At 45.4% G+C, this 25,637-nt stretch overlaps 1 protein-coding gene and 1 non-coding gene across 2 annotated transcripts in view; both read right to left on the minus strand.

Moving 5' to 3' along the window:
- The window catches only part of LOC126210650 (esterase FE4-like), a 180,464-nt gene that overhangs the window by 12,876 nt on the left and 141,951 nt on the right, over nucleotides 1–25,637 (minus strand). The window contains exons 7-9 of the mRNA XM_049939980.1: nucleotides 19,350–19,522; nucleotides 3,886–4,051; nucleotides 539–671 (exon numbers count right to left, since the gene is read on the minus strand). Of these exons, the coding sequence (XP_049795937.1) occupies nucleotides 539–671; nucleotides 3,886–4,051; nucleotides 19,350–19,522 (472 nt within the window). The remainder of the gene's footprint in view (nucleotides 1–538; nucleotides 672–3,885; nucleotides 4,052–19,349; nucleotides 19,523–25,637) is intronic.
- On the minus strand, nucleotides 12,379–12,453 carry Trnat-ugu (transfer RNA threonine (anticodon UGU)). Its single transcript has one exon. It is a non-coding gene; the product is annotated as a tRNA-Thr (tRNA).

The raw sequence follows: 25,637 nt of genomic DNA on the forward strand, positions 1-25,637 counted from the left end.
CCATGCGGATAAGATACCTGTCATCTCGAGTGCTAGTGATACGAGGCCGTTGGGATACAGCACGGCGTTCCGTATTACCCTCTTTGGATCTCGACCAACGCGAGCAGCAATGTGGCGATAGGATAAACCGTAATCACGATGGCCTACAATCCGACCTTTATCAAAGTCGGAAACGTGATGGTACGCATGTCTCCTCCTTAAACGAGGCATCACAACAACGTTTCACCAGGCAACGCCGGTCAACTGCTGTTTGTGTATGAGAAATCGGTTGGAAACTTTCTTCGTATCAGCACGTTGTAGGTGTCGCCACCGGCGCCAACCTTGTGTGAATGCTCTGAAAAGCTGATCATTTGCATATCACAGCATCTTCTTCCTGTCGGTTAAATTTCGCGTCTGTATCTCGTCATCTTCGTGGTGTAGCAATTTCAATGGCCAGTAGTGTAGTACAACGGGTAGTGCTCTCTGCTATGCACTTCACAGTGGTTTTCAGAATAAAGATGTAGAGGTAGAGGTAGATAGTGCATTTCCGCAAACTCACCCAGTCTTGGCGAAGTTGGTCCACAGGCGAGTCATCTTCATGGCAATTTTCCCGTCCTCGGAATCCTTCTCTGGCGGTTCTCCAAACATGATGTTGCGGAACAAGAATGCCATATCTGCTCCATGACCGGTCCCTGCAACGAAATAAGACCTACTTGGTGGTCACCCTAAAAATAAATACCCGAGAGACCAATGAAAACATAAATCTCTGTCAAACGGCCAACTATCGCTTGTTGTGGAGGTTGGCAGTTGACACTCAAACACGCAAATGGAACGCACTGTTCACCAAAGGTGGGAGTCTCCGTTACCGTATGATTATACGATGATCGAACTGTCACCGGAAACACACAGATCCGTTAAATATTCGGCAGTATGCGTACGGAGCAATCTGAAGTGAAACGACCACATAACATTAATCGCAGGTAACGCAGATGCCAGACTGAGGTCCATTCCAAGCATCATCAGGAAGTGTAGTCAACTCACGGAGACGGTTTACAAAAAATTTGTGACACTTGCGCCGAGAGACTGTTGTGCAGAGATGGGAAAGTGCTGACATTTCTGCGGAGCCACGGACACTTCAGGTAGAGGACCTCGTAATAGACTGTTCCAGCAGGGTCGACGTCCACCTGGAGCGGGACATGCGACCACCTCCAGTGACGTCACGGTCGCAGTGCTACACGTAGGAACAGACGTAAGTGCCTTAGAAGTTCGCTGTACGATTTCTAGTGTCAAAATTTGGTGCAAACGTCTAAACCATCATACATTATGTGATCAAATGTATCCGGGCACCTGGCTGAAAATGACTTACAAATTCGTGGCGCCCTCTGTCGGTAGTGCTGGAATTCAGTATGGTCTTGGCCCACCCTTAGCCTTGATGACCGAGCGAGGTGGCGCAGTGGTTAGCACACTGGACTCGCATTCGGGAGGACGACGGTTCAATCCCGTCTCCGGCCATCCTGATTTAGGTTTTCCGTGATTTCCCTAAATCGTTTCAGGCAAATGCCGGGATGGTTCCTTTGAAAGGGCACGGCCGATTTCGTTTCCAAACCTTCCCTAACCCGAGCTTGCGCTCCGTCTCTAATGACCTCGTTGTCGACGGGACGTTAAACACTAACCACCACCACCACCACCAGCCTTGATGACAGCTCCCACTCTCGCAGGCATACGTTCAGTCAGGTGCTGGAAGGTTTCGTGCGGAATGGCAGCCCATTCTTCACGGAGTGCTGTACTGAGGAGAGGTATCGATGTCGGTCGGTGAGGCCGGTCACGAAGTCGGCGTTCCAAAAGATTCCAAAGGTCAGGACTCTGTGCAGGCCAGTCCACGACAGGGATGTTATTGTCGTGTAACCAGTCCGCCGCAAGCCGTGCATTATGAGCAGGTGCTCGATCGCGTTGAAACATGCAGTCGCCATCCCCGAATTGCTCTTCAACAGTGGGAAGCAAGAAGGTGCTTAAAACATCAGTGTAGGCCTGTGCTGTGATAGTGCCACGCGCAACAAGAAGGGGTGCAAGCCCCCTCCATGAAAATCACGACCATACAATAGCACCACCGCTTCCAAATTTTACTGTTGGCACTACACACACTGGCAGATGACGTTAACCGGGCATTCGCCATACCCACACCCAACCATCGGAGCGCCACATTGTGTACCGTGATTCATCACTCCACACAACGTTTTTCCACTGTTCAATCTTCCAGTATTTACGCTCCTTACACCAAGCGAGGCGTCGTTTGGCATTTACCGGCGTCATGTGTGGCTCATGAGCACCTGCTCGACCATGAAATCCAAGTTTTCCCACCTCCCACCTAACTGTCAAAGTACTTGCAGTGCATCCTGATGCAGTTCGCAATTCTTGTATGGTAGTCTGGATAGATGTCTACCTATTACACATTACGACCCTCTTCAACTGTCAGCGGTCTCTGTCAGTCAACAGACGAGGTCGGCCTGTACGCTTTTGTCCTGTACGTGTCACTTGACGTTTCCACTTCACTATCACATCAGAAACAATGGACCTAGGGATGTTTAGGAGTGTGGAAATCTCGGGTACAGACGTATGACACAAGTGACATCCAATTACCTGACTACGCTCGAAGTCCGTGAGTTCCGCGGAGCGCCCCATTCTGCTCTCTCACGATGTCTACTGAGGTCGCTGATATGGAGTACCTGGAAGTAGCTTGCAGGACATTGCACCTAATATGAAAAACGTATGTTTTTAGGGGTGTCTGGATACTTTTGATCACATAGTGTACATTGTACATATCATGCACATTACATAACAGCTGTAGAGGAACTGAGAAAGTGGCATTAAAATTATAACCACTTTTAGTTGTATCGGTACAACATAGTCCAAAATTGATTACTTAAAAATTTGTGAAATACGTAATCCTGGAAGTCTGTCTAATGCGAAAATACGACTTTTATATGACATGATACATGAAGACCACCGTTCAAAATGAAAAAAATTGAAAAGAAAGCACCACTGCACAAAAATTTTAAACCTTTGAAACGAGAGGGTATTGAACCTTTTACTTGTAACCTGGCTGTTACTCATTTAGCCTTAATTTACATACTATTCAGTAGCAAAGACAGTCAGAACAAACTGGTTTTACAAAATTACAACACGTAGTGCATGTTATATATAGAATATGTACCTGTTGCTCTATCAGTCCCTGTGTCTTTATCTATATTTTTATCTTTAGTTACGAATCTGTAACCGTTTCTACATCTGTTTGTTTACCACTACGTCGCCTTCTGTCTCTACATTTTTATTGTACTCTACATTCTACCTTCTTGTAGCTCTTCCTCTGCATCTCTTTCTTTATATCTGAATACACCTATCATTCTCTGTACATCTACCTTCTTATTAACTTTATTTCTCTCTACATTTGTATCTTTCTGAATGTTTCTATTTTGATTTGCTTCTTTCTGTCTATCTGTTTCAATTTCTGTATGTCCACATTTCTCTCTGTTTCTCTATCTATACATCTATGCCAGTAGCTCTTTATCTTCCTCTGTGGTACTAAATCTACCACTGTGGCACTTCATGTGCTTAAATCCACCTCTAGGTGGCTAAATCTTCATCTGTGTCTACGTCTGTGTGTCTAAAGCTATCTCTGTATCTAACACCATACGTGTATTTGCTCATCTTTATATCTCTATATGCCTAACTTTATTTCTCATCTTCCACTCGCCATACTATTATTTGTCTATCTTCATAAATCTTTGTTATGAGACGAAATACAAATTGGGAATTTGTGGGAAGTACTATGGACCAAACTGTTGAGGTCATCGGTCCCTAGGCTTACGTAGTAATTAATCTACCCCCCGCGGCGACAGAATACAGTACCTTTAAATTTATCCATGGACTGCGCCAACTGGGCCATAAGAGGTCCTTGTGGAACAAGCTCTCGCTGGATGTCGAAGTTGTAGAAGTAGACCGGCTGGGAAGACTTGGCACTGTGCACTTTGGCTGCCCTGACTGCAGCACAGGTGAACGTCGTATCTCCATACAGCTGTGGCAACGAGAGAGAACCCCATGTCAGCGTTCGCTTCTGCTGGGCAAACTTGGAACATTGTTGTCACTGCGTGACTGAATGAAGCAGCTCAGTTGATACTGAGTGACACTACACTTAGGTATGAGGCTTGTGGGTTACAAGCAAGGTTCTAAATTCACAGATCTAGAGTGAATATGACAAAAATAATAGTTTACAATGACAAAACTTTTTTGAACTACTATTTCCTTGGTAATAATTCAGTCTCCTTGTTTTTGAGGCACTAAATCGACATGCGACCTCAATTTTTTTCCTGTTATGCACAGTTTTTATACAGCGTGAAGCATCCCCAACTCTATTGCGGTTCCCTTTTTAGGTACTCCACGTCGACGTCTGCTCGTAGATACGTATCGCCGGTAGGTTTTTCGGCTTTACTTCCCGACGTGACAGCGACGACTCTCCGATGAGGTGCGGGCCTTGTGTTTTACTATTACTGCGAGTCTTGTAAATATCGCTTTTATTTAGTAATTTGTCCGGCTAAAACTCTCCCCTTTTATGATTAAGACAGCCTGCGCCACTTTTCGGAGGGACTGGGGACGTCAAAGAGTCACAGACGTTCATATTACGCAGTCCGTAAAACACGTAAACGTTCACTTAACTTAGCGTGTTAGTAAATGCCTACGCTTTCCGCTAGATGGTGCTGACTTACTGTTAAATAGTTTTGGTTCCGTAAAACCTTCACTGATTAGTTCTAGGTAAATGAAATAAGTACAACACTCTTGTATTTCACTTTCACTCTATATTCAAGAATTAAGATGGTGATGGATGATGGTCTATTTAAAAGGTTCCTAGCCTGGAGGAATCTAAATAGTCCGCAAATGCCGATTCGCAACTAACGGCACACAACACTTTCAAAAGTCCACACGTTAATATCTGAATACCGGTACCTCTGAATTCACTCGTATCAGCAGATAATTTGAGTTTCTGTCGTCTATATGACCGTAAAGTTCCAATTCTAGCACTAAAGTCCTAAAATCCCCTTAATACTCTGTTGCTACCAACAGTCAGAGATCGTATACTACATCACTTTTAATCTCCGTAATAGTCTAACAGTTTATCGTGAATTTTAACACGATAAAGTCCAATCTAATTATTGTCTCGATGACTGACACGGGTTCCCCGCCCTTTAACGAAACAATCAAGGAAAAGAGGCGGCAATACTGACGATCAGGCCCTTTTATAGGTTTTTCATCACAAGAGTTTAACGTCACTGCCTTCTCCGTGACAGAGCTTCCGTGGCTTTGCTGTACTTAGACGTTAAACTACTTGCTGATATACTATAATTTTGATCTACACTATTTTCCCCTCTAAAAATTCTATTCTTAATTTTAAGTTATACTTTCTATAGCTTTTATCACTGTACACTGAACCGAGGTGTTACAAGCGCCATCTGGCTATAAGCAGGAAAACTACAAAACATATGCAAGTGGAACCGAAAGCGATCAAAGTGTTCAGTGTTGTTGAATGACCTTTAGAATGTTACCCATGGAGAATGAAATGAGACTTCAGGACGAAAGTACATTTTTTCAATTAATTTCTTAATTCTGGCTCCTGGCCATCGTACATCAGGAACAGCTTGGTGGAGGCATCCAGTTGCCTCTCATGCGAAACAACAGACAGTCGGCATTGCTGACACACAAAGAGGAGGACCGAGGGTGGCGTCACTAATTCTGCTGTCAGCGACATCTCCGACTGCGGCCGTGACAACAGTGCGGCGGAGAGCTGACAATGGCCGTGAACTTCCTCCAGCCAATCAGCGGCTGCCCTGTGAGTCAGAGCAGGCTGCTCCGTCTCCTCGTTGAGCAGCGGACCCCGTACTGCATTCTGAGATGTCGCTCCCGGGTCCCACAGGCTTGTGGTGTAGGCTGTGCTACTGAGGTGAGGATGATTTAGCACACGAAAGGCCCAATACTTACACACTGCAGACTATGTTGGTTTAGGGCTCCAGGCCCGTATTACAAACACTTCTGTAGTGGCAGGTGAGGAAGGCTTCCCTTCGTCGGCTGGCGTACTGCAGTGTCGGCTGTTGCCACACCGCACCCAGCTGGCACAGTCGGTCTGTCGTGTTCTGCTTCGTAATGCATAAACAGTCTCGACTGTCCGTGACTGGCTCTGTTGCAACTCACTCCTGCTCTTGCGTATTTTTTGACCGCATACAGTCAATATGCTTCATTTACCTCCTTTTTATTAAGACACGGTTCCTTGAGTCGACCAAACAGTGCAGCGGAGGCCCAGGTCATAGCAATCTATAAAAAGGGTAGAAAATCGGATGCACATAATTACCGGACAATTTCACTGACATCGATTTGTTGTAGAATCATGGAGCATATTTTGTGTTCAGACAAAATAACCTTTCTAGACTCTGAGAAGCTCATCTGCAGAAACCAGCACGGTTTTAGGAAACAGCGGTCATGCGAGACACAGCTGGCCCTCTTTGTGCACGATATGCAACAGGCTCTAGATACCAGCTCCCAGGTTGATGCCATATTTCTCGACTTTCGAAAGGCGTTCGACTCAGTTCTGCACTGTCACTTGCTACAAAAAGTGCGCGCTTACTGTCTATCCGATGACATATGCGGTTGGATAGAAAGTTTTCTAACAGACAGGGAGCAGTATGTCGTCCTGAACGGGGTAACATCAACAGAAACAAGAGTAACTTCAGGTGTGCCCCAGGGCAGCGTAATAGGTCCTCTGCTTTTTACGATTTACATAAACGATCTGGTTGATGGTATTGACAGCGACCTTAGACTGTTTGCCGATGATGCTGTAGTCTACAGGAAAGTAGTATCACACGAAAGTTGTGAACAAATCAATGAGCATTTGCAGAAAATAAATGCATAGTGAATGACTAGCATTTGTCTCTCAATACAAGTAAGTGTAACCTACTGCGTATAACAAGGTGAAAATACCCATTAATGTACGAGTACAAAGTAAATGATCAGTCTTTGGAAGCGGCAACATCCGTCAAGTATCTGGGCGTGACTGTTCGAAATGATCTCAAATGGAATGATCAGATCACACAAGTAACGGGTGAGGCGAACTCTAGATTGCGGTTTATTGGTAGAATCCTGAAGCGATGCAGTTCTTCAACAAAGGAAATAGCCTTAGAGTATTGTTCGTCTGTATGGGACCCTTACCAGTTGGGTCTGATTCGAGAGATTGAGAAGGTCCAAAGAACAGCGGCAAGATTCATGACTGGTACATTTAGCCATCGTGAGAGCGTTACAAATCTCATAGAAAGTTTGAAGTGGGACGCACTTGCAGATAGACGGAGCGCTAAGCGGAAGGGGCTACTCACTACATTCCGAAATCCGATCTTCGCCGAGGATGTAGAGCATATTTTACTACCACCAGCTTTCATGTCGCTCAATGATCACCATTCAAAGATAAGGGAAATTAGATCTCGTACTGAGGGGTTCAGACAGTCGTTTTTCCCTCGCGCGATACGCGAGTGGAACAGAGGAAGGGGGGGGGGGGGAGGGGGGAAATATGGCGCGAATTGTGGCCTCCGGCTAGCGGAGTATATATGTAGATGTAGATCCTTCGCACTACAGTTCCTGCCGACTGGCCCTTCTGACCCTGTTTCGCCTCTTAAGAATTATTCTACAAATCGTTTCCTTAGTCCTATCACTTTGTAAGATTGTCCGCACTTTGTATCTGCACAGCGACTGGACTGATGTGTGCAAACTTAGCTTACCACTTAGCGCGCAAATGGACAAAACATCTGAACTGTCTTCTCAACCACAGGGTTTTAAACAGACATTATATATAAATATTGCCCTCTAAGGCAGCTAGAATCAGGTGTGGATCATAACAAAATTCATTAGAAATGCTGCTGTCACGTAACTAGAATGCATGAATTAATAAAAGTGAAAGTTTGAGATCTAGTCTAGAAATACAAAACAGCTGTTCTCTTTTTTTTCTACATTTAATTCATCAACTGTGCTTTCAGGGGTCAAGCGATACACAGTAATCATGTTCAATTACTTTCAACACGCAATAACAAATCATTTAACTCCTGGACATATTGAATTCACGATTATTAAAAGTTACCTCTACACATACAAAAATTTTTATGACAGGAAAGAATGATTAAAATCTTCATTAACTGCCTACGATTTCGTAGGTGATCAATGCACTGAGTTGGTGGAGAATGCCGGCCGCTGTGGCCGAGCGGTTCTAGGCGCTTCAGTCTGGAGCTGCGCGACCGCTACGGTCGCAGGTTCGAATCCTGCCTCGGGCATGGGTGTGTGTGATGTCGTTAGGTTAGTTAGGTTTAAGTAGTTCTAAGTCTAGGGGACTGATGACCACATATGTTAAGTCCCATAGTGCTCAGAGCCATTCGAACCATTTTTTTGTGTAGAATAAATTTACTTTTTGAACCAATGAAAAAATTCTCATGTACTCAATGTGAGGGTAGGTTATAGTGCAATTCTTTTATCTTGGCGGTTCGCGCATGCCCGCCCAGACGCGGGAGATTGCTGCGTTGCCAGTTGTACGCGCCAAGAGAAGCAGCGCCATAGTATAGTTCGCAAACTTAACGTGTAGGGGGGAGCGCGCAGTTTATGAAGTAAAGCCACCATGGCCGCATTAACCCTTTCGCTGCTACAGAAACGTGCTCCCCGCATTCCACGATGTGCGCGATTTTGTCATCATTGCACTGCTCGCCTGTGCAGGCACATGGCGTTTCGACTGCTTTCACACACTTTATCATCCGATTTCATACAATCTATTTGGCCCAAAAATTTGATTTTTACTCATCTTCTTGACTGATACCTTCCCCCCATAAATTACTTAATTTTGTTTCGATGTTCAATGCAGTTATTGTGCAGCGTTAGATGTAGTAAACCATTGCACGAAATTTTGAAGAGTTTGCAGAGGTAAAAGTCCATAGCATATGCTTTCCGTATGGTCGATTTTAGTTACCACTAGAAATTTCAAAAAATTACATTCAAACGAATAAAATTCATGAAGTAAGACACTTAGATATTGTTTTTAAATAAAGAATAGCACCGAACAAGGTTTGAACTCGGAACTATTCGCTTAGAAGCCATACACTTTAACCATTACGCTAACACAGCTCGTCGCCCAACGCATGTCCCGGAGGTCTTTAAAATGTCACGCAAAATATCGACAAACACTGTTGGTATGACTATGAATTACTCACGTTTCGTCGAAGTACAATAGGAAATAACAATTACCGCTGTTCTTTATTGCGAAAAAGCGGTTAGTGAGAATGATACAAACACCTTTCCTTGCTATCGCCTGAATTAGGAGGCTTATTGCTTGTTTGGTTTAATTAATTAATAGAATATGAAGCAATTGGTATAAAGAATGCTTTTTTCAAACTTTCTGTAAAAGAAAGTCTGCTATCAAGATATTGCTTTTGTTCGATTACTTTATTTATGACTGAACGTTTCTAAAACTGAAGACACTCGTCCGTGCTCTGCACTGCAGTCGAGCTCTGGGAACGTCGTTCTCTGTTCATTGGCTGACTGTGTTTTGTGACGTCAGATGCGCAGAACGAACCTAAACTCGGCCGCCTCATAAATGACGCGTAGCTTTTGATATTCAATGGTCAAAGCATACTCAAGTTGGGGTGAGCAAAATCTCGACTCAACATTTACTGAGGCCTAACACGTGATGGTACTTTACCAAGCGGCATCTGCAACGACGCTGTCTCTGCGCTGGATCGGAAACGCCGATTCCCTACTCTGCTGAATTCATTCAGTCTCGACTTTCCTGCATTCTGTAGAACGTTAATTTTTTCCTAGTCGAAATAATGGCTGTTGCACTCTCGCTAAGGATTGGAGCGACGTGCACAATTTCTTTACCCGCAAAAATTCTCGCAGCAATAATGAACTACCTCTTAGCTGTCTGTCGCCGTGATATGTGAAGCATATCGTTCACACTTCGCAGAAAGCAAAGCTCTCCATGCCCTCGCTATTTTCCACACACTTGTGCGGCCCGCCGCGAGGCGAGAGAGATATCTAGAAATTTTAGTTCTCAGAATGCTTTTATATAGTGGGGATCTCCCCACCGTGTTACGTCTGCATCGTCCACTATGGCTTCAGCCAATCGCCGTCTCTGTAGGGCTGAATGTTATTTTTCTTTGTGGGTCGCCGCCTAGCCCTGTTAAAGCCGTGTAGCCACTTACCCTCGGTCCCGGCTGCATTTACGTTAAAAAAACAATCTATTGGTCTGGCCTTATCCCTTTCTATGCTGAAGCTCGCTATTCTCTTCTTAAGTGGGGTTTTCTGATGCCATTAACCTCCTGCTCGGTTCGTCTCCAAAATGCATTTCACTTTAACTTATTTATTCATGCCCCTGTCCATATATTGGTGGATATTTTTTTGTTAGTTTTCGGTACATGAGATTACTTGCAATTGTCTTTTGTTGATATACACTACTGACCATTAAAATTCGTACACCACGAAGATGACGTGCTACAGACGCGAAATTTAACCGACAGGAAGAAGATGCTGTGATATGCAAATGATTAGCTTTTCAGAGCATTCACACAAGGTTGGCGCCGGTGGCGACACCTAAAACGTGCTGACATGAGGAAAGTTTCCAACCGATTTCTCATACACAAACAGCAGTTGAACGGCGTTCCCTGGTGAAACGTTGTTGTGATGCCCCGTGTAAGGAGGAGAAATGCGTACCATCACGTTTCCGACTTTCATAAAGGTCGGATTGTAGCCTATCGCGATTGCGGTTTATTGTATCGCCACAATGCTGCTCGCATTGGTCAAGATCCAATGACTGTTAGCAGAATATGGAATCGGTGGGTGCAGGAGGGTAATACGGAGCGCCGTGCTGGATCCCAACAGTCTCATATCACTAGCAGTCGACATGACAGGCATCTTATCCGCATGGCTGCAACGGATCGTGCAGCCACGTCTCGATCCCTGAGCCAACAGATGGGGACGTTTGCAAGACAACAACCATCTGCACGAACAGTTCGACGACGTTTGCAGCAGCATGGACTACCAGCTCGGAGACCATGGCTGCAGTTACCCTTGAGCTGCATCACAGACAGGAGCGCCTGCGATGGTGTACTCAGCGGCAAACCTAGGTGCACGAATGGCAAAACGACATTTTTTCTGATGAATCCAGGTTCTGTTTACAGCATCATGATGGTCGCATCCGTGTTTGGCGGCATCGTGCTGAACGCACATTGGAAACGTGTATTCGTCATCGCCATACTGGCGTATCACCCGGTGTGATGGTATGGGGTCCCGTTGGTTACACGTGTCGGTCACCTCTTGTTCGCATTGACGGTACTTTGAAGAGTGGACGTTACATTTCAGATGTGTTATGACCCGTGGCTCTACCCTTCATTCGATCGCTGCGAAACCCTACATTTCAGCAGGATAATGCACGATCGCATGTTGCAGGTCCTGTACGTGCCTTTCTGGATACAGAAAATGTTCCACTGCTGCCCTGGCCAGCACCTTCTGCCGATCTCTCACCAATTGAAAACGTCTGGTCAATGGTGGTCGAGCAACTGGATCGTCACAATACGCCAGTCTCTACTCTTGATGAACTGTGGTATTGTGTTGAAGCTGCATGGGCAGCTGTACTTGAACACGCCATCCAAGTTGTGTTTGACTCAATGCCCAGGCGTATCAAGGCCGTTATTATGGCCAGAGGTGGTTGTTCTGGGTACTGATTTCTCAGTATCTATGCACCCAAATTGCGTGAAAATGTAATCACATGTCATTTCTAGTATAATATATTTGTCCAATGAAAACCCATTTATCATCTGCATTTCTTCTTGGTGTAGCAATTTTAATGACCAGTAGTGTAGTATAATTATTAACTATATGACGGTAGTATCTGTTCCTGAAAGAACAGTTACCGTGGATGACCATGCAGCTTTGCTAGAAATGAAATGATAATTAAATAGACACCCTAGCTGCAAACAGGCGTTGATGTACTTCATTGGGGACATGTTGAAAATGTGTGCCCCGACCGGGACTCGAACCCGGGATCTCCTGCTTACATGGCAGACGCTCTATCCATCTTTTTTTTTTTTTTTTTTTTTTTTTTTTAATCTCATTTTTGTTCGCTTTCGTTCGTTGCATTGGCTCGGGGCGGACGCCGTAAGACATCCGTTTCAGTTCGTTGTTGATCGGTTCACTCAGTTTTTTATTACAGAGGGCAGCTAACCCTCTGACCGAACACGCTGAGCTACCGTGCCGGCAAATGAAATGATAATTAAATAGACACCCTAGCTGCAAACAGGCGTTGATGTACTTCATTGGGGACATGTTGAAAATGTGTGCCCCGACCGGGACTCGAACCCGGGATCTCCTGCTTACATGGCAGACGCTCTATCCATCTGAGCCACCGCGGGCACAGAAGATAGTGCGTCTGCAGAGACTTATCCCTTGCACGCTCCCCGTGAGATCCACATTCCCAACATGTCCACACCACTACATTCGTAGTGCGCCTAATAGATGTTTGCCCATCATACTCATTACTCGTGGCAGATTAATCTACCAAGTCCCGTACGAGTTCGGGCATAGCGTGTGCGTTCGCACAAGAAGGTCAATGGCCGGGAAGCCATATTTTAACTATATGACGGTAGTATCTGTTCCTGAAAGAACAGTTACCGTGGATGACCATGCAGCTTTGCTAGAAATGAAATGATAATTAAATAGACACCCTAGCTGCAAACAGGCGTTGATGTACTTCATTGGGGACATGTTGAAAATGTGTGCCCCGACCGGGACTCGAACCCGGGATCTCCTGCTTACATGGATAGAGCGTCTGCCATGTAAGCAGGAGATCCCGGGTTCGAGTCCCGGTCGGGGCACACATTTTCAACATGTCCCCAATGAAGTACATCAACGCCTGTTTGCAGCTAGGGTGTCTATTTAACTATCATTTCAGTATAATTATTATTTTGTGAGGATCTCGTACTGTATTGTACTGTCGTTAAGGATCAAGCTCATGTACTACCCCCTTGTGCATTCAGCTTCCTTCTGCTCCTTTTATGCTTGGGGTATCCAATTCACTTGAATCTGACTGACAGTTGGACCGAGCTCACTCTTTTGCTTCATCTTCTACGCGTCAAAATAAGGACTACGCTTAGCAGGACAAGTGCTGCTGTGGTGGTTGATATGACAATAGTCAATGTTGTCTACTTCCAGTAGTAATTTTCCCGGTATGCATTAACATGCTATAATGGTTCCAGGGAGTCTCGTACCTCCAGCTGGTTCTAAAGCATGGTTATAGACTGCATTAATTCCGGCCTTAGAGCGTCATTTAAGCTCGTTCGATTTGCGGCAGGCAGCCCTTCCATGGGCTCTTCTGGCCAATACAAACGAGGCTGCAATATATTCAGATGTGTGAACCCAGGCAGACGGAAAGTACGCCCCATTTCATGTCAAACCACTCCCATTTAATGCTAGCCTCTTTGCTGGTGTAAGCATCCCCTTGCTCGAAACAACTAGTCACTACTAGCCTCTTGTCAAAGGGAAAGTACAACCAGTGCGTCTTGACCTGCTGGAAGTACTATTCCAGCTCGAGCACATCGTTATTGCATTCTCTTACCTCCTTACGTGCCATTAGCAAATTCAATGTGCAAGAATCCTGCCTCACTCTTTTCACCACATTTGGACAGACTGTGATTTCTCCTCAGTGGAAATTTTTGCAACTTTGTTTTCTCCATTTCTACATGTCTTCCTTTGTCTTTTGCAGTTAATAGCAAACTCTCCGTTTTGAGTCTTACTGATTTTTTCAATATCCCCCACATGACTAGATACGCATGAACTATGTAGCACTCATAACATACTTGTTTGCCAACTACTGGTATAGAAACAAAAATATAAACTTTCACTCCATCAGTTCTCACCGATAGTATGGCTGCCTTGAAATAAAAGGGTAAGTATTTGTGATCAAGTTTTAAAACCAACTCAGTCGTTGTTGCTTCTGTACTTTCATTAGACCCTCTAAATACTGCTCTGGTGACAGCAAGTTTAACCCTGGCTGACCTCTTGCAGCCTGCTGCATATCCTCCTGTAGTTATGTTGCTTCCCCCCTGTGCTTCCCAAACACTCTTTTCTACGCACTGCAACCATTTTGTCGTTACTTCCGTATCAAAGGTTTCTACTTCGGCTTGTAGTCCCTTGATATTCTGATTAACTGTCTCTTCTGCAGCTCTGGCACACCGCATTGTCTCGCCTTCTCTGTACCTCACCTACTGCCGGGAATAATGTTACTTTTCTCCCTCTTAAATTCATTGCTGCTGCACAGCTGCTTTACTAATTACATTAAATCTGTACCCAAACTAAAAAAATTAAATGACTATCTCGGGCCTTAATCCATATTGGTACCTCATTACCATTTCATTCACAACCTCTTGGTTATGTCCCAATACCTTTCTCCTCGCTCTCCGTTTCTGGTCTGCATCCCCTATCCCTGGAATAACTTCCGGTCTCCCTTGAAAAGGTTGTAACTGCCCTACTTGCACAACTATCGATCGCGTCTACGATTGAATCTCGACTTTTATGACGACGTAACTCTGCCATTGGATAAGGCCGATGACACTTTGCAAAAATCTTCTTTGTCTATCCCTTCGATGTACACTCCTGGAAATGGAAAAAAGAACACATTGACACCGGTGTGTCAGAGCCACCATACTTGCTCCGGACACTGCGAGAGGGCTGTACAAGCAATGATCACACGCACGGCACAGCGGACACACCAGGAACCGCGGTGTTGGCCGTCGAATGGCGCTAGCTGCGCAGCGTTTGTGCACCGCCGCCGTCAGTGTCAGCCAGTTTGCCGTGGCATACGGAGCTCCATCGCAGTCTTTAACACTGGTAGCATGCCGCGACAGCGTGGACGTGAACCGTATGTGCAGTTGACGGACTTTGAGCGAGGGCGTATAGTGGGCATGCGGGAGGCCGGGTGGACGTACCGCCGAATTGCTCAACACGTGGGGCGTGAGGTCTCCACAGTACATCGTTGTTGTCGCCAGTGGTCGGCGGAAGGTGCACGTGCCCGTCGACCTGGGACCGGACCGCAGCGACGCACGGATGCACGCCAAGACCGTAGGATCCTACGCAGTGCCGTAGGGGACCGCACTGCCACTTCCCAGCAAATTAGGGAGGGCATCGGCGAGGACCATTCGCAACCGTCTCCATGAAGCTGGGCTACGGTCCCGCACACCGTTAGGCCGTCTTCCGCTCACGCCCCAACATCGTGCAGCCCGCCTCCAGTGGTATCGCGACAGGCGTGATTGGAGGGACGAATGGAGACGTGTCGTCTTCAGCGATGAGAGTCGCTTCTGCCTTGGTGCCAATGATGGTCGTATGCGTGTTTGGCGCCGTGCAGGTCAGCGCCACAATCAGGACTGCATACGACCGAGGCACACAGGGCCAACACCCGGCATCATGGTGTGGGGAGCGATCTCCTACACTGGCCGTACACCACTGGTGATCGTCGAGGGGACACTGAATAGTGCACGGTACATCCAAACCGTCATCGAACCCATCGTTCTACCATTCCTAGACCGGCAAGGGAACTTGCTGTTCCAACAGGACAATGCACGTCCGCATGTATCCCGTGCCACCCAACGTGCTCTAGAAGGTGTAAGTCAACTACCCTGGCCAGCAAGATCTCCGCATCTGTCCCCCATTGAGCATGTTTGGGACTGGATGAAGCGTCGTCTCACGCGGTCTGCACGTCCAGCACGAACGCTGGTCCAACTGAGGCGCCAGGTGGAAATGGCATGGCAAGCCGTTCCACAGGACTACATCCAGCATCTCTACGATCATCTCCATGGGAGAATAGCAGCCTGCATTGCTGCGAAAGGTGGATATACACTGTACTAGTGCCGACATTGTGCATGCTCTGTTGCCTGTGTCTATGTGCCTGTGGTTCTGTCAGTGTGATCATGTGATGTATCTGACCCCAGGAATGTGTCAATAAAGTTTCCCCTTCCTGGGACAATGAATTCACGGTGTTCTTATTTCAATTTCCAGGAGTGTATATGAAGTCGATAGCATCACACACTGACTAACCTTACACTGTGGTATTCTTTCGTATGGTCCATTGTTTCTTCCCGTTTCTCCAGTGCTCGTGTATTAGCTCTCCATACTATTTTCCAAAATTTCCAAATCACTCTGGCAAACCCCTTAACAGACTCTCCAGTCTTCAGTTTCAGTATATGAAACGGTGATGGCATTTCACGACCATATACTGTTTCATACCACGAGAATCCTGAATTTGTGTACTGCTCTCAGTTATGGGCAGAGACAACGTAATTCAAATAGACATCCCAGTTGGTGTGACGAGAGTCAACATAGTATCAAAGCACTTTCCCGATTGTACTATGCACTTTTTCAGTTCTTCCAGCGGTTTGTGGATGTGAGGACTCGTCCTTCTTCACATTCAATGACTTACACAATCCCTTGAATAGATCTGACATAAAGTTCGTTCCCTGCTCTGTTATGATTGTTTTAGGCACACCCAAACATCAATATCCAAATATTCACAAGTACTTGTGCCACTATTGCTGTGGCGATCATTTATACATTTAATGAAAAATTATGTATGATTGTGAGCTCGTACTTATTCCCCACACGTATTTCATCGAATGGACCTAAAACATCAATCCCCAGAAATTCGGATCGTGCTAATGCTTCAGGTAATCCCTGCAATGGTACTCGTGCTCGACACACATCCGCTCTCTGTGCACACTGCATGCAATTCCGTACATACTGATTTACGTCTGCCTAGCTTTTCCTCCACCAATACCTTTCCACTGGCCGCCCTGTATGGCCGAGCGGTTCTAGGCTCTTCAGTTTGGAACCGCGCGACCGCTACGGTCGCAGGTTCGAATCCTGCCTCGGGCATGGATGTGTATGATGTCCTTAGGTTAGTTAGGTTTAAGTAGTTCTAAGTTCTAGGGGACTGATGACCTCAGATGTTGAGTCCCGTAGTGCTCAGATCCATTTGAACCTTTCCGCTACTCTTCTGTTGGTAGACCTGCAAACTCCATGACGGCAATCTATTACTTAACTCCGCTGGTATCACTAACAGCGGTAGGCGGTAGGTCCTAAGTTCTTGCATAGCAACCCATTCGGCATACAAAACTGTCACTACATAATATACTGCTTACATTCGTCACCCGTTATTTGTGCAGATTGATCAAATGATTGTTAGCAGAATATGGAATCGATGGGTTCAGGAGGGTAATACGGAACGCTGTGCTGGATCCCAACGGCCTCGTATCACTAGCAGTCGACATGACAGGCATCTTATCCGCATAGCTGTAACGGATCGTGCAGTCACGTCTCGATCCCTGAGTCAACAGATGGGGACGTTTGCAAGACAAGAACGATCTGCACGAACAGTTCGTCGACGTTTTCAGCAGCATGGACTATCAGCTCGGAGACCATGGCTGCCGTTACCCTTGACGCTGCATCACAGACAGGAGCGCCTGCGATGGTGTACTCAACGACGAACCTGGGTGCACGAATGGCAAAACGTCATTTTTTCGGATGAATCCAGGTTCTGTTTACAGCATCATGATGGTCGCATCCGTGTTTGGCGACATCGCGGTGAACGTACATTGGAAGCGTGTATTCGTCATCGTCATACTGGCGTATCACCCGGCTTGATGGTAGGGGCTGCCATTGGTTACACGTCTCGGTCACTTCTTGTTCGCACTGACGGAACTTTGAACAGTGGACGTTACATTTCAGATGTGTTACGACCCGAGGCTCTACCCTTTATTCGATCCGTCCGAAACCCTACATTTCAGCAGGATAATGCACGACCGCATGTTGCAGATCCTGTACGGGCCTTTCTGGATACAGAAAATGTTCGACTGCTGCCCTGGTCAGCACATTCTCCAGATCTCTCACCAATTGAAAACGTCTGGTCAATGGTGGTCGAGCAACTGGCTCGTCACAATACGCCAGTCACTAATCTTGATGAACTGTGGTATCGTGTTGAAGCTGCATGGGCAGCTGTACCTGTACACGCCATCCAAGCTCTGTTTGACTCAATACCCAGGCGTATCAATGCCGTTATTACGGCCAGAGGTGGTTGTTCTTGGTACTGATTTCTCAAGGTCTATGCACCCAAAATGTGTGAAAATGTAATCACGTGTCAGTTCTAGTATGATATATTTGTCCAATGAATACCTGTTTATCATCTGCATTTCTTCTTGGTGCTGCAATTTTAATTGCCAGTAGTGTAGTTTGCGAGTCCCAAGAACGATTGCAACCCCATTTGGAGATCCTGGTGCAGGATTTTCACGAGCAGATATCATTAATTTCGGGTCTGTGTTAACCCCATTTTACGTACTATATGACCTCTTCTACCAGAAAATTAGATTTCCTTGTACACATAATTAAGTTCGCTGCATATGCTGTTCCATATTACTCCCGCAGACGATTATGTCATCGAGATACACTCAGCACTGCCACGGTTTCAAATGTCTGAGTACATTGTCCTACAATCTCTGAACCGTTGCAGGTGCATTTTTTAATCTGAATGGCATTCTTGTGATTGATTGTGTCGAATGTGTGCCGAAAACGATGTTTTGTGTCGATCCTGCACTGCTAGGTGACAACCACTCTTAAAACCATTGTTTGAAAATATTTACACTATCCTAAATAACTCTAGGTTTCTAATGTTTGGCAAAGGGTAGGCGTTCGTTATGGTTCTCGCATTTGGATGTCTGCAATTACAGCAAAACTTATAGTTTCGTGTTCCCTCAAATTGCTCTGAGCACTAACAAATTGTTCAAATGGCTCTGAGCACTATGGGACTTAACATCTGAGGTCATCAGTATCCTAGAACTTAGAACTACTTAAACCTAACTAACCCAAGGACATCACACACATCCATGCGCGAGGCACGATTCGAATCTGCGACCGTAGCGGTCGCGCGGTTCTAGACTGAAACGCCTAGAACCGCTCGGCCACATTGGCCGGCCTGGTTATCGACTTGATACCTGAAGAGTTAATAGGAGGCATCATATGGAGAACTTGTAATATGCAAAAAAAAACTTTTTCAGTTTTTATGCGTGTGCAAAGCCCTGTGACACTGTGTCAAATAATAGCTCTGCAAAAATCTGTTAAATCGCTCCAATCATTTATAATAACCTTGTATGTTAAGAAAAGATTGATTGTAATAAAGTTTTTATTGCAGATACACAAAGAGACAGAATGTGGGCTTCGCACAAACCAAGTAGGCAAGTGAGTGAGAGAGAAACGGCGTGGGGACTCACGTCGTAAAACTGTTTCTCGGTCTCGGGTCCGATCTGGCGGTCGCCGAAGTAGAAGCGGCGGACCTCCTCGGCCACGGTATCCTTTTCGGCTTCACTGCATCGCAGGTCGCCGGGCAGGAGCAGGCGGGGGCAGCGCGCCACTCTGGACACCATCTCCCTCTCCAGCATCGCCACTGCCGAGGAAACGAAACATTCAACAGGCTTCAAGAATGGGGTCCCACAGGGTTCAATCCTGAGTCCCTTATTGTTCTTATTGTGTATCAATGACTTGCAACTCTGTTTTCATGAAGACGCAAAGCTAGTTCTTTTTTGCTGATGATACAAGTATGGCATCACACCCAAGAAACAAGAATTAGCTGAAAAAAATCGCAAATAATGACTTTCAGAAAATTGTTAAGAGGTTCTCTGTAAATGGACTCTAACTAAAGTTTGATAACACAGTATATACAGTTCTGTACAGTAAATGGAGTAACATCATTAATAAATATATGCTTTGAGCAGATGTCTGTAGCTAAGAAAGAATAAAATTTTTGAGTGTGTGCATTGAGGGGAGTTTGAAGTTGAAGAAACCGATTGATAACCTTCTGAAACGTTTTAGTTATGCTGCTTATGCTGTTAGGGTTATTGCAAATTTAGGCAATAAACACGTCATTAAATGAGCTTACTATGCCTATTTTTGATTCAGTGCTTTCATATGGCGTAATATTTGGGAGAAATTCACTATTAAGGGTCCGCCTCTGTAGCTGAGCGGACAGAGCGTCTGTCTGCTGTCCAGCGGGTCCGAGTTTGATTCCTGCGGGGTCCGAGATTTTCTCCGCTCAGGGACTGGGTGTCGTTTTGTTCTCATCATCATTTCACCACCACCAAGTCGTCCAACGTTGCATCAACTGAAAAGACTTGCAACTCGGCAGCCCAACATCCTCAGGTGGGGACTCTCGGCCGCCAATGCCACGTGGTCATTTCATTTCATCTTTGAGCACAAAAGTATTCATTGCATATGAGCGTGTAAACAGAATAATAGCGGGAGCCCACCCGGGATCATTTTGCAGAAATGTAAGGAACTAGAGTTATTCACAGTAGCTTTTATATATACGAAATTTGTTATTAATACACCTTTCCAATTCAAAAGCAATAACAAAGTGCAGAGCGACAACACTAGGAGTACAGCTATCTTCACTGTTCTGGGTTAAATCTAACTAGGCATACAATGGGGTGAATTATGCTGCCATATAAGTCTTACCAAACAGAATAAAAAGTCTGATAGATAGCCAACCAGCATTTACAACAAATTAAAAGAATTTCTGAATGACAACTCCTATTCAGTAGATGAATTTTTGGATATAAATTAATAATTTCACAATTATTAAAAATTTGAATTAAGTTCTTGTAAAGAAAACTTTTGTGAAACTGACACGTTCTATATATCATTATGAAGTTTCGTATTGATTGCCTAAGGAACTTGTATTAATCTGGCCTAATCATGGGATGGAAGTGGGCTCGTCTCTGCTTTGGTGAGAGGAGTGAGTTACTGCTGTGTGTTAGTGCACAGCTGTGAAATGGACTACGAGCCGTGCACGTTCAGAAGTGTTGGATAGAGAACAGAGTGCTAATTCTTTGCGATGATAACGATTTACAGCTGGGAAGTTGGACGTGTATGGAGGATTTGCTCAACTGTGGTAGCCAAGCAGTCGTTTACGGGGATCGCCTATGTGTCAGAGGTATGAAGTGCAAGTCTTTCCGGGTGCAAGAGGTATGAGAGCCATACGTAACGGCGGGAGTGCTAATCATGTTTTCCGTTACGTGGAGCCTAGGGAGCATACGTCGAACGTTAAGGGTGTTCCACTGTCGCGTGATGGGTTGCTTGCTCCAGATAGATACACATTTTATGTGGACTGAAGGTGACTTCGTACTTCCATGGTATCTTAAGTATTGGTCGCTTCACGTGCTCCAGTCAACTTAATGTGACCACCACGTAACTTGGACATCAACGTGCAATAACCACTCACAGACGACAGGTGGCAGCACAATCAGTGGAGGGTATATAAAGCTCTTAACGGAAGTAAATCGACAGATGTAAAGGTAATATCCAGAGTACCACAGGGATGTGTGATAGGGCCTGTGCTATTTACAGTATATATAAATGATCTAGTAGAAAGCGTCGGATGCTCTTTAAGGCTATTCGCAGATGATGCAGTTGTTCATACCAAAGTAGCAACGCCAGAAGATAGTAAGAATTTGCAGAACGACCTGGCAGCTGACCCTGAACGTAAATAAATGTAACATATTGCCCATTCATAGGAAAGAAATCCACTACTGTACAGCTACGCTATTGATGACAAACAGCTAGAGACAGCGCCTGGCGTAAAATATCTAGGCGTAACTATACAGAGCGACGTTAAGTGCAATGACCAATAACACAGATAGTGGGAGAAGCAGACACCAGACTCAGAAATGACTCTAAGCACTATGGGACTTAACATTTGAGGTCAACAGTCCCCTAGACTTAGAACTACTTAAACCTGACTAACCTAAGGACATCACACACATCCAAGACCGAGGCAGGATTCGAACCTGCGACCGTAGCAGCCGCATCGTTCGCGACTGAAACGCCTAGAACCGCTTGACCACAGCGTCCGGCCATCAGACTGATTCAGTGGAAGGATCTTAAGGAAATGTAACTCATCCACGAAAGAAGTGGCTTATAAGCCGCTTGTTCGCTCGATTCTTGAGTATTGTTCTTCTATCTGGGATCCCTATAAGGTAGGACTGACAAACGAGATGGAGAAGATCCATCGAAGAGCGGCGCGTTTCGTGACGGGATCGTTTAGCTGGCGAGAGAGCGTTACGGAGGTGCTAAACAAACGCCACTGGCAGACGTTACAAGGAAGGAGTTGTGCATCACTGAGAGATTTACTACTCAAATTTCGGGACACTACTTTCCAGACAACATATTACTTCCCCCCACATACATCTGGCGTATTGACCACGAGGAGGAAATTCGAGAAATTAGAGTCAATACAGAGGCTTACCGATAATCATTCTCCCCACGCACTATTCGCGAATGGAACAGGGTTGGAGGGATCAGATAGTAGTACCGAAAGTACCCTCCGCTACACACCATTAGGTGGCTTGCGGAGAATGGTGTAGGTGGAGATGAAGTAAGTGCAGTTGCTGTTGTAATGTGGAATACCCAAAAGGGTATGATCATTTCTGGCCAAGGGTGGAAGCATTTCTGAAACAGACTGCTGCTGCTGCTACTGTGGTTAAAGTATACTGTTCAAATGGCTCTGAGCACTATGGGACTTAACAGCTATGGTCATCAGTCCCCTAGAACTTAGAACTACTTAAACCTAACTAACCTAAGGACAGCACACAACACCCAGCCATCACGAGGCAGAGAAAATCCCTGACCCCGCCGGGAATCGAACCCGGGAACCCGGGCGTGGGAAGCGAGAACGCTACCGCACGACCACGAGATGCGGGCAAAGTATACTGTGCATGGCAGAAAGGGCGCTATGCAAAACCGACAGCAATGCAACTGCGGTGCACGGATGGGTTATAGTTGACAGGACTGACTGATTGTTTTGGAGATGTGCAACAGTTATGCAACTGACTGCCCAGATGAACCAATGGACCACGAACAGTGTCTCCTCGACGACTGTTCAGTGAATACTGCTGCGTTTGGGCCTCTGCAGCTTGCGCCTGCACTCATGCTGACTGCTGTTCAAAGGCGATGAAAGCTGGAGTGCGCCCTGGATGTAGACTGATTGGTGACAGATAGTCTTTTCGGATAAATCCCGTTTTATGCTCTATCATCTTTTCTCCCGATGATGATTTAGTATCCTCCCATTTGATATGCCATCAACCACCTGCTGGCCATTGGCACGTGTGGCTCTGCACCAATCATAGAATGAAGGCTTTCATGACCGGATGCTTCAGATGCCGAGAATTCTTCCGGTTTGTATGGCCGTGGTCCATGGAACTCTTCAATCCCTGACGTTTCGTCCAAAGCTACGTTGGACATCTTCGGAGGTGCTCCTGGTTGTGCTGAGTCTTGCCGACTGACGAGTCGGACATCTTGTCATTTCACTGAGAAACTGAAGGGACTAACTTTGGCTCCTAAAGATATTATTGCTAATTTTGACATAGTGTCTTTATTTACGATCATTCCGCTTAACGAAGTTATGGTTTACATAGCAGATTTGACTGTTCTTTTCAGACAGTTCCAGTGGGAGGATGAGTTTTACGAGCAGGTTGACGGTGTGGCCATGGGTAACCCATTGAGTCCTACGATCGCCAATTTTTACATGGAAAAATTCGAACAAACAGTTATGGAAAAAGCGAATAAGAAACCATGTCGATGGTATCGATACGTGGATGATACATTTGTGGTTTGGTCACATGGCAAAAAAGCTTTAGAGGAATTCTTTTCTTATTTAAACAGTGTACATCCTAAAATCCAGTTTACCATGGAAATTGAGAAAGACAATGCAATACCCTTCTTGGATCTCTTCGTGTAAGATAGACTGATGGCAGCTTGAAACATAAAGTCTTTCTGAAGGTTACACATACCGACGGATACTTGCATAAGGATTCCAGTCATCATCCACAACAGAAAAGAGGTGTAACTAAAAGTCTAGTGGACAGAGCTAAAAGAATTTGTGCCCCGGAATAATGGACGCCGAATTAAAACATCTAAAGCAGGCTTTTGAGATGAATGGATACTCTAGTAAGGAAATAAATAGAGTTTTGCGACCGAATAACAGAAGGCCTAGGAACAATGATAGGACACAGCCATGGAAGAACACGGTTTCTCTACCCGTCATCACAAAAGTAACTGATCATATCGGCAAGATTTTAAGGAAACAAAGTTCGACCGATTTTCAGACCAACTAAGAAAATAGGCCAAGCACTTCGTTCCGGTAAGGGTAAACGTCCCCTTCTCTCTGCAAGTAGTGTATACAAGATTCCGTGTACGTGTGGTAGGGTTACACTTGAACTACAAAGAGAAGTGTGAATACACGGTTGAATGAACATAAAAATCTTTGCCGACTAGGGAAAACAAAGTCAACTGTGGCGGAACATGCTCTTCTGTCGGGTGATCACGTAGTGAAAGTTCCGGAAACTGAAGTTTTATGTACTATGACGAACTATTATGCACGGCTATATAGAGAAGCCATCGAAATATATAAACCATAGGGATAATTATAACAGAAAAGAAGAAGCAATGAAACTCAGCGATATATGGACAGTGGTGCTACAGAATCCATGAGAAGTTTTTATCTTTGACATACTATGATCGATAGTTATATTTTATCCTTGAGAAGGCTTATCTCTGCTATCACGTGAAATCCAGACCACGCCCACTTTCCACAGTATTTAGGCCGCTCTTTGACGTCCGACTCTTCAGTCGGCAAGACTCAGCACAACCAGGATCACCTCTGAAGATGTCCAACGTAGCTTTGGACGAAACGTCAGGGATAGAAGAGTTCCAAGGACCACGGCCCTACAGCCCAGTAGAATCCTCTGCAGCAATCATTGGAATGGACCACGCTGGAGGAGGGAATGTTTTCATGACATTCCCTGGGTGATCTCGTCACTCTGCAAGCTACAATGGATCAACGGTAGTATGAGTCTATCCTTGGGGACAATGTCCACTCCTACACACAGCTTATTTTACCTCGACATGATAGCATCTACCAGTAGGACAATGCAACGCTTCAGACAGCTCACAGTGTATGTGCGTTCTTCAAAGGACACCACACTGATTCTACCGTACTCTCAAGCCGCCAAACTTCCCGGATTTAAAGCCAATCGAGAATCTGTGCGACCACCTCGATCGGGCTGTTCATACTGTGGGTCGTCAACCGAGATGGCCGCCGCGCTGGAGTCGACACGGCCCCTGTTTCCCTGTCTGTACCTTCCAGAACCTCACTGATCCCTTTCATGCACGCCACGCAGTGGTCTGCGCTCCAAAAGGTGGCTCTTCACGCTTTTGACAGGCGGTCACATTAATGTGACTGGACAGTGTGATATGTGTACGTAGGACATCTGGAGCCCAGTTAGGCTAGCATTAGGACCTTTAAACGTAACTGTTTAATGAATTTTCTAATTTTGTTCTCGCAGTGGCCAGCATTACAATATTTGCTGAAGGCATTTACTGTGAAAGCTCTATAACGCATGTGCATAAAACGAGTATTTTGAATCATCCCTAAAGTATTTGTGTTTCTGGGAAGCTGTACACTTAAGTACGTAAACAGTCTTGTTAGTGTATATAAGGAGCAAGTC

The sequence above is a fragment of the Schistocerca nitens genome, chromosome 10, assembly GCF_023898315.1.
Source record: "Schistocerca nitens isolate TAMUIC-IGC-003100 chromosome 10, iqSchNite1.1, whole genome shotgun sequence".
Taxonomy (NCBI): Eukaryota; Metazoa; Arthropoda; class Insecta; order Orthoptera; family Acrididae; genus Schistocerca; species Schistocerca nitens.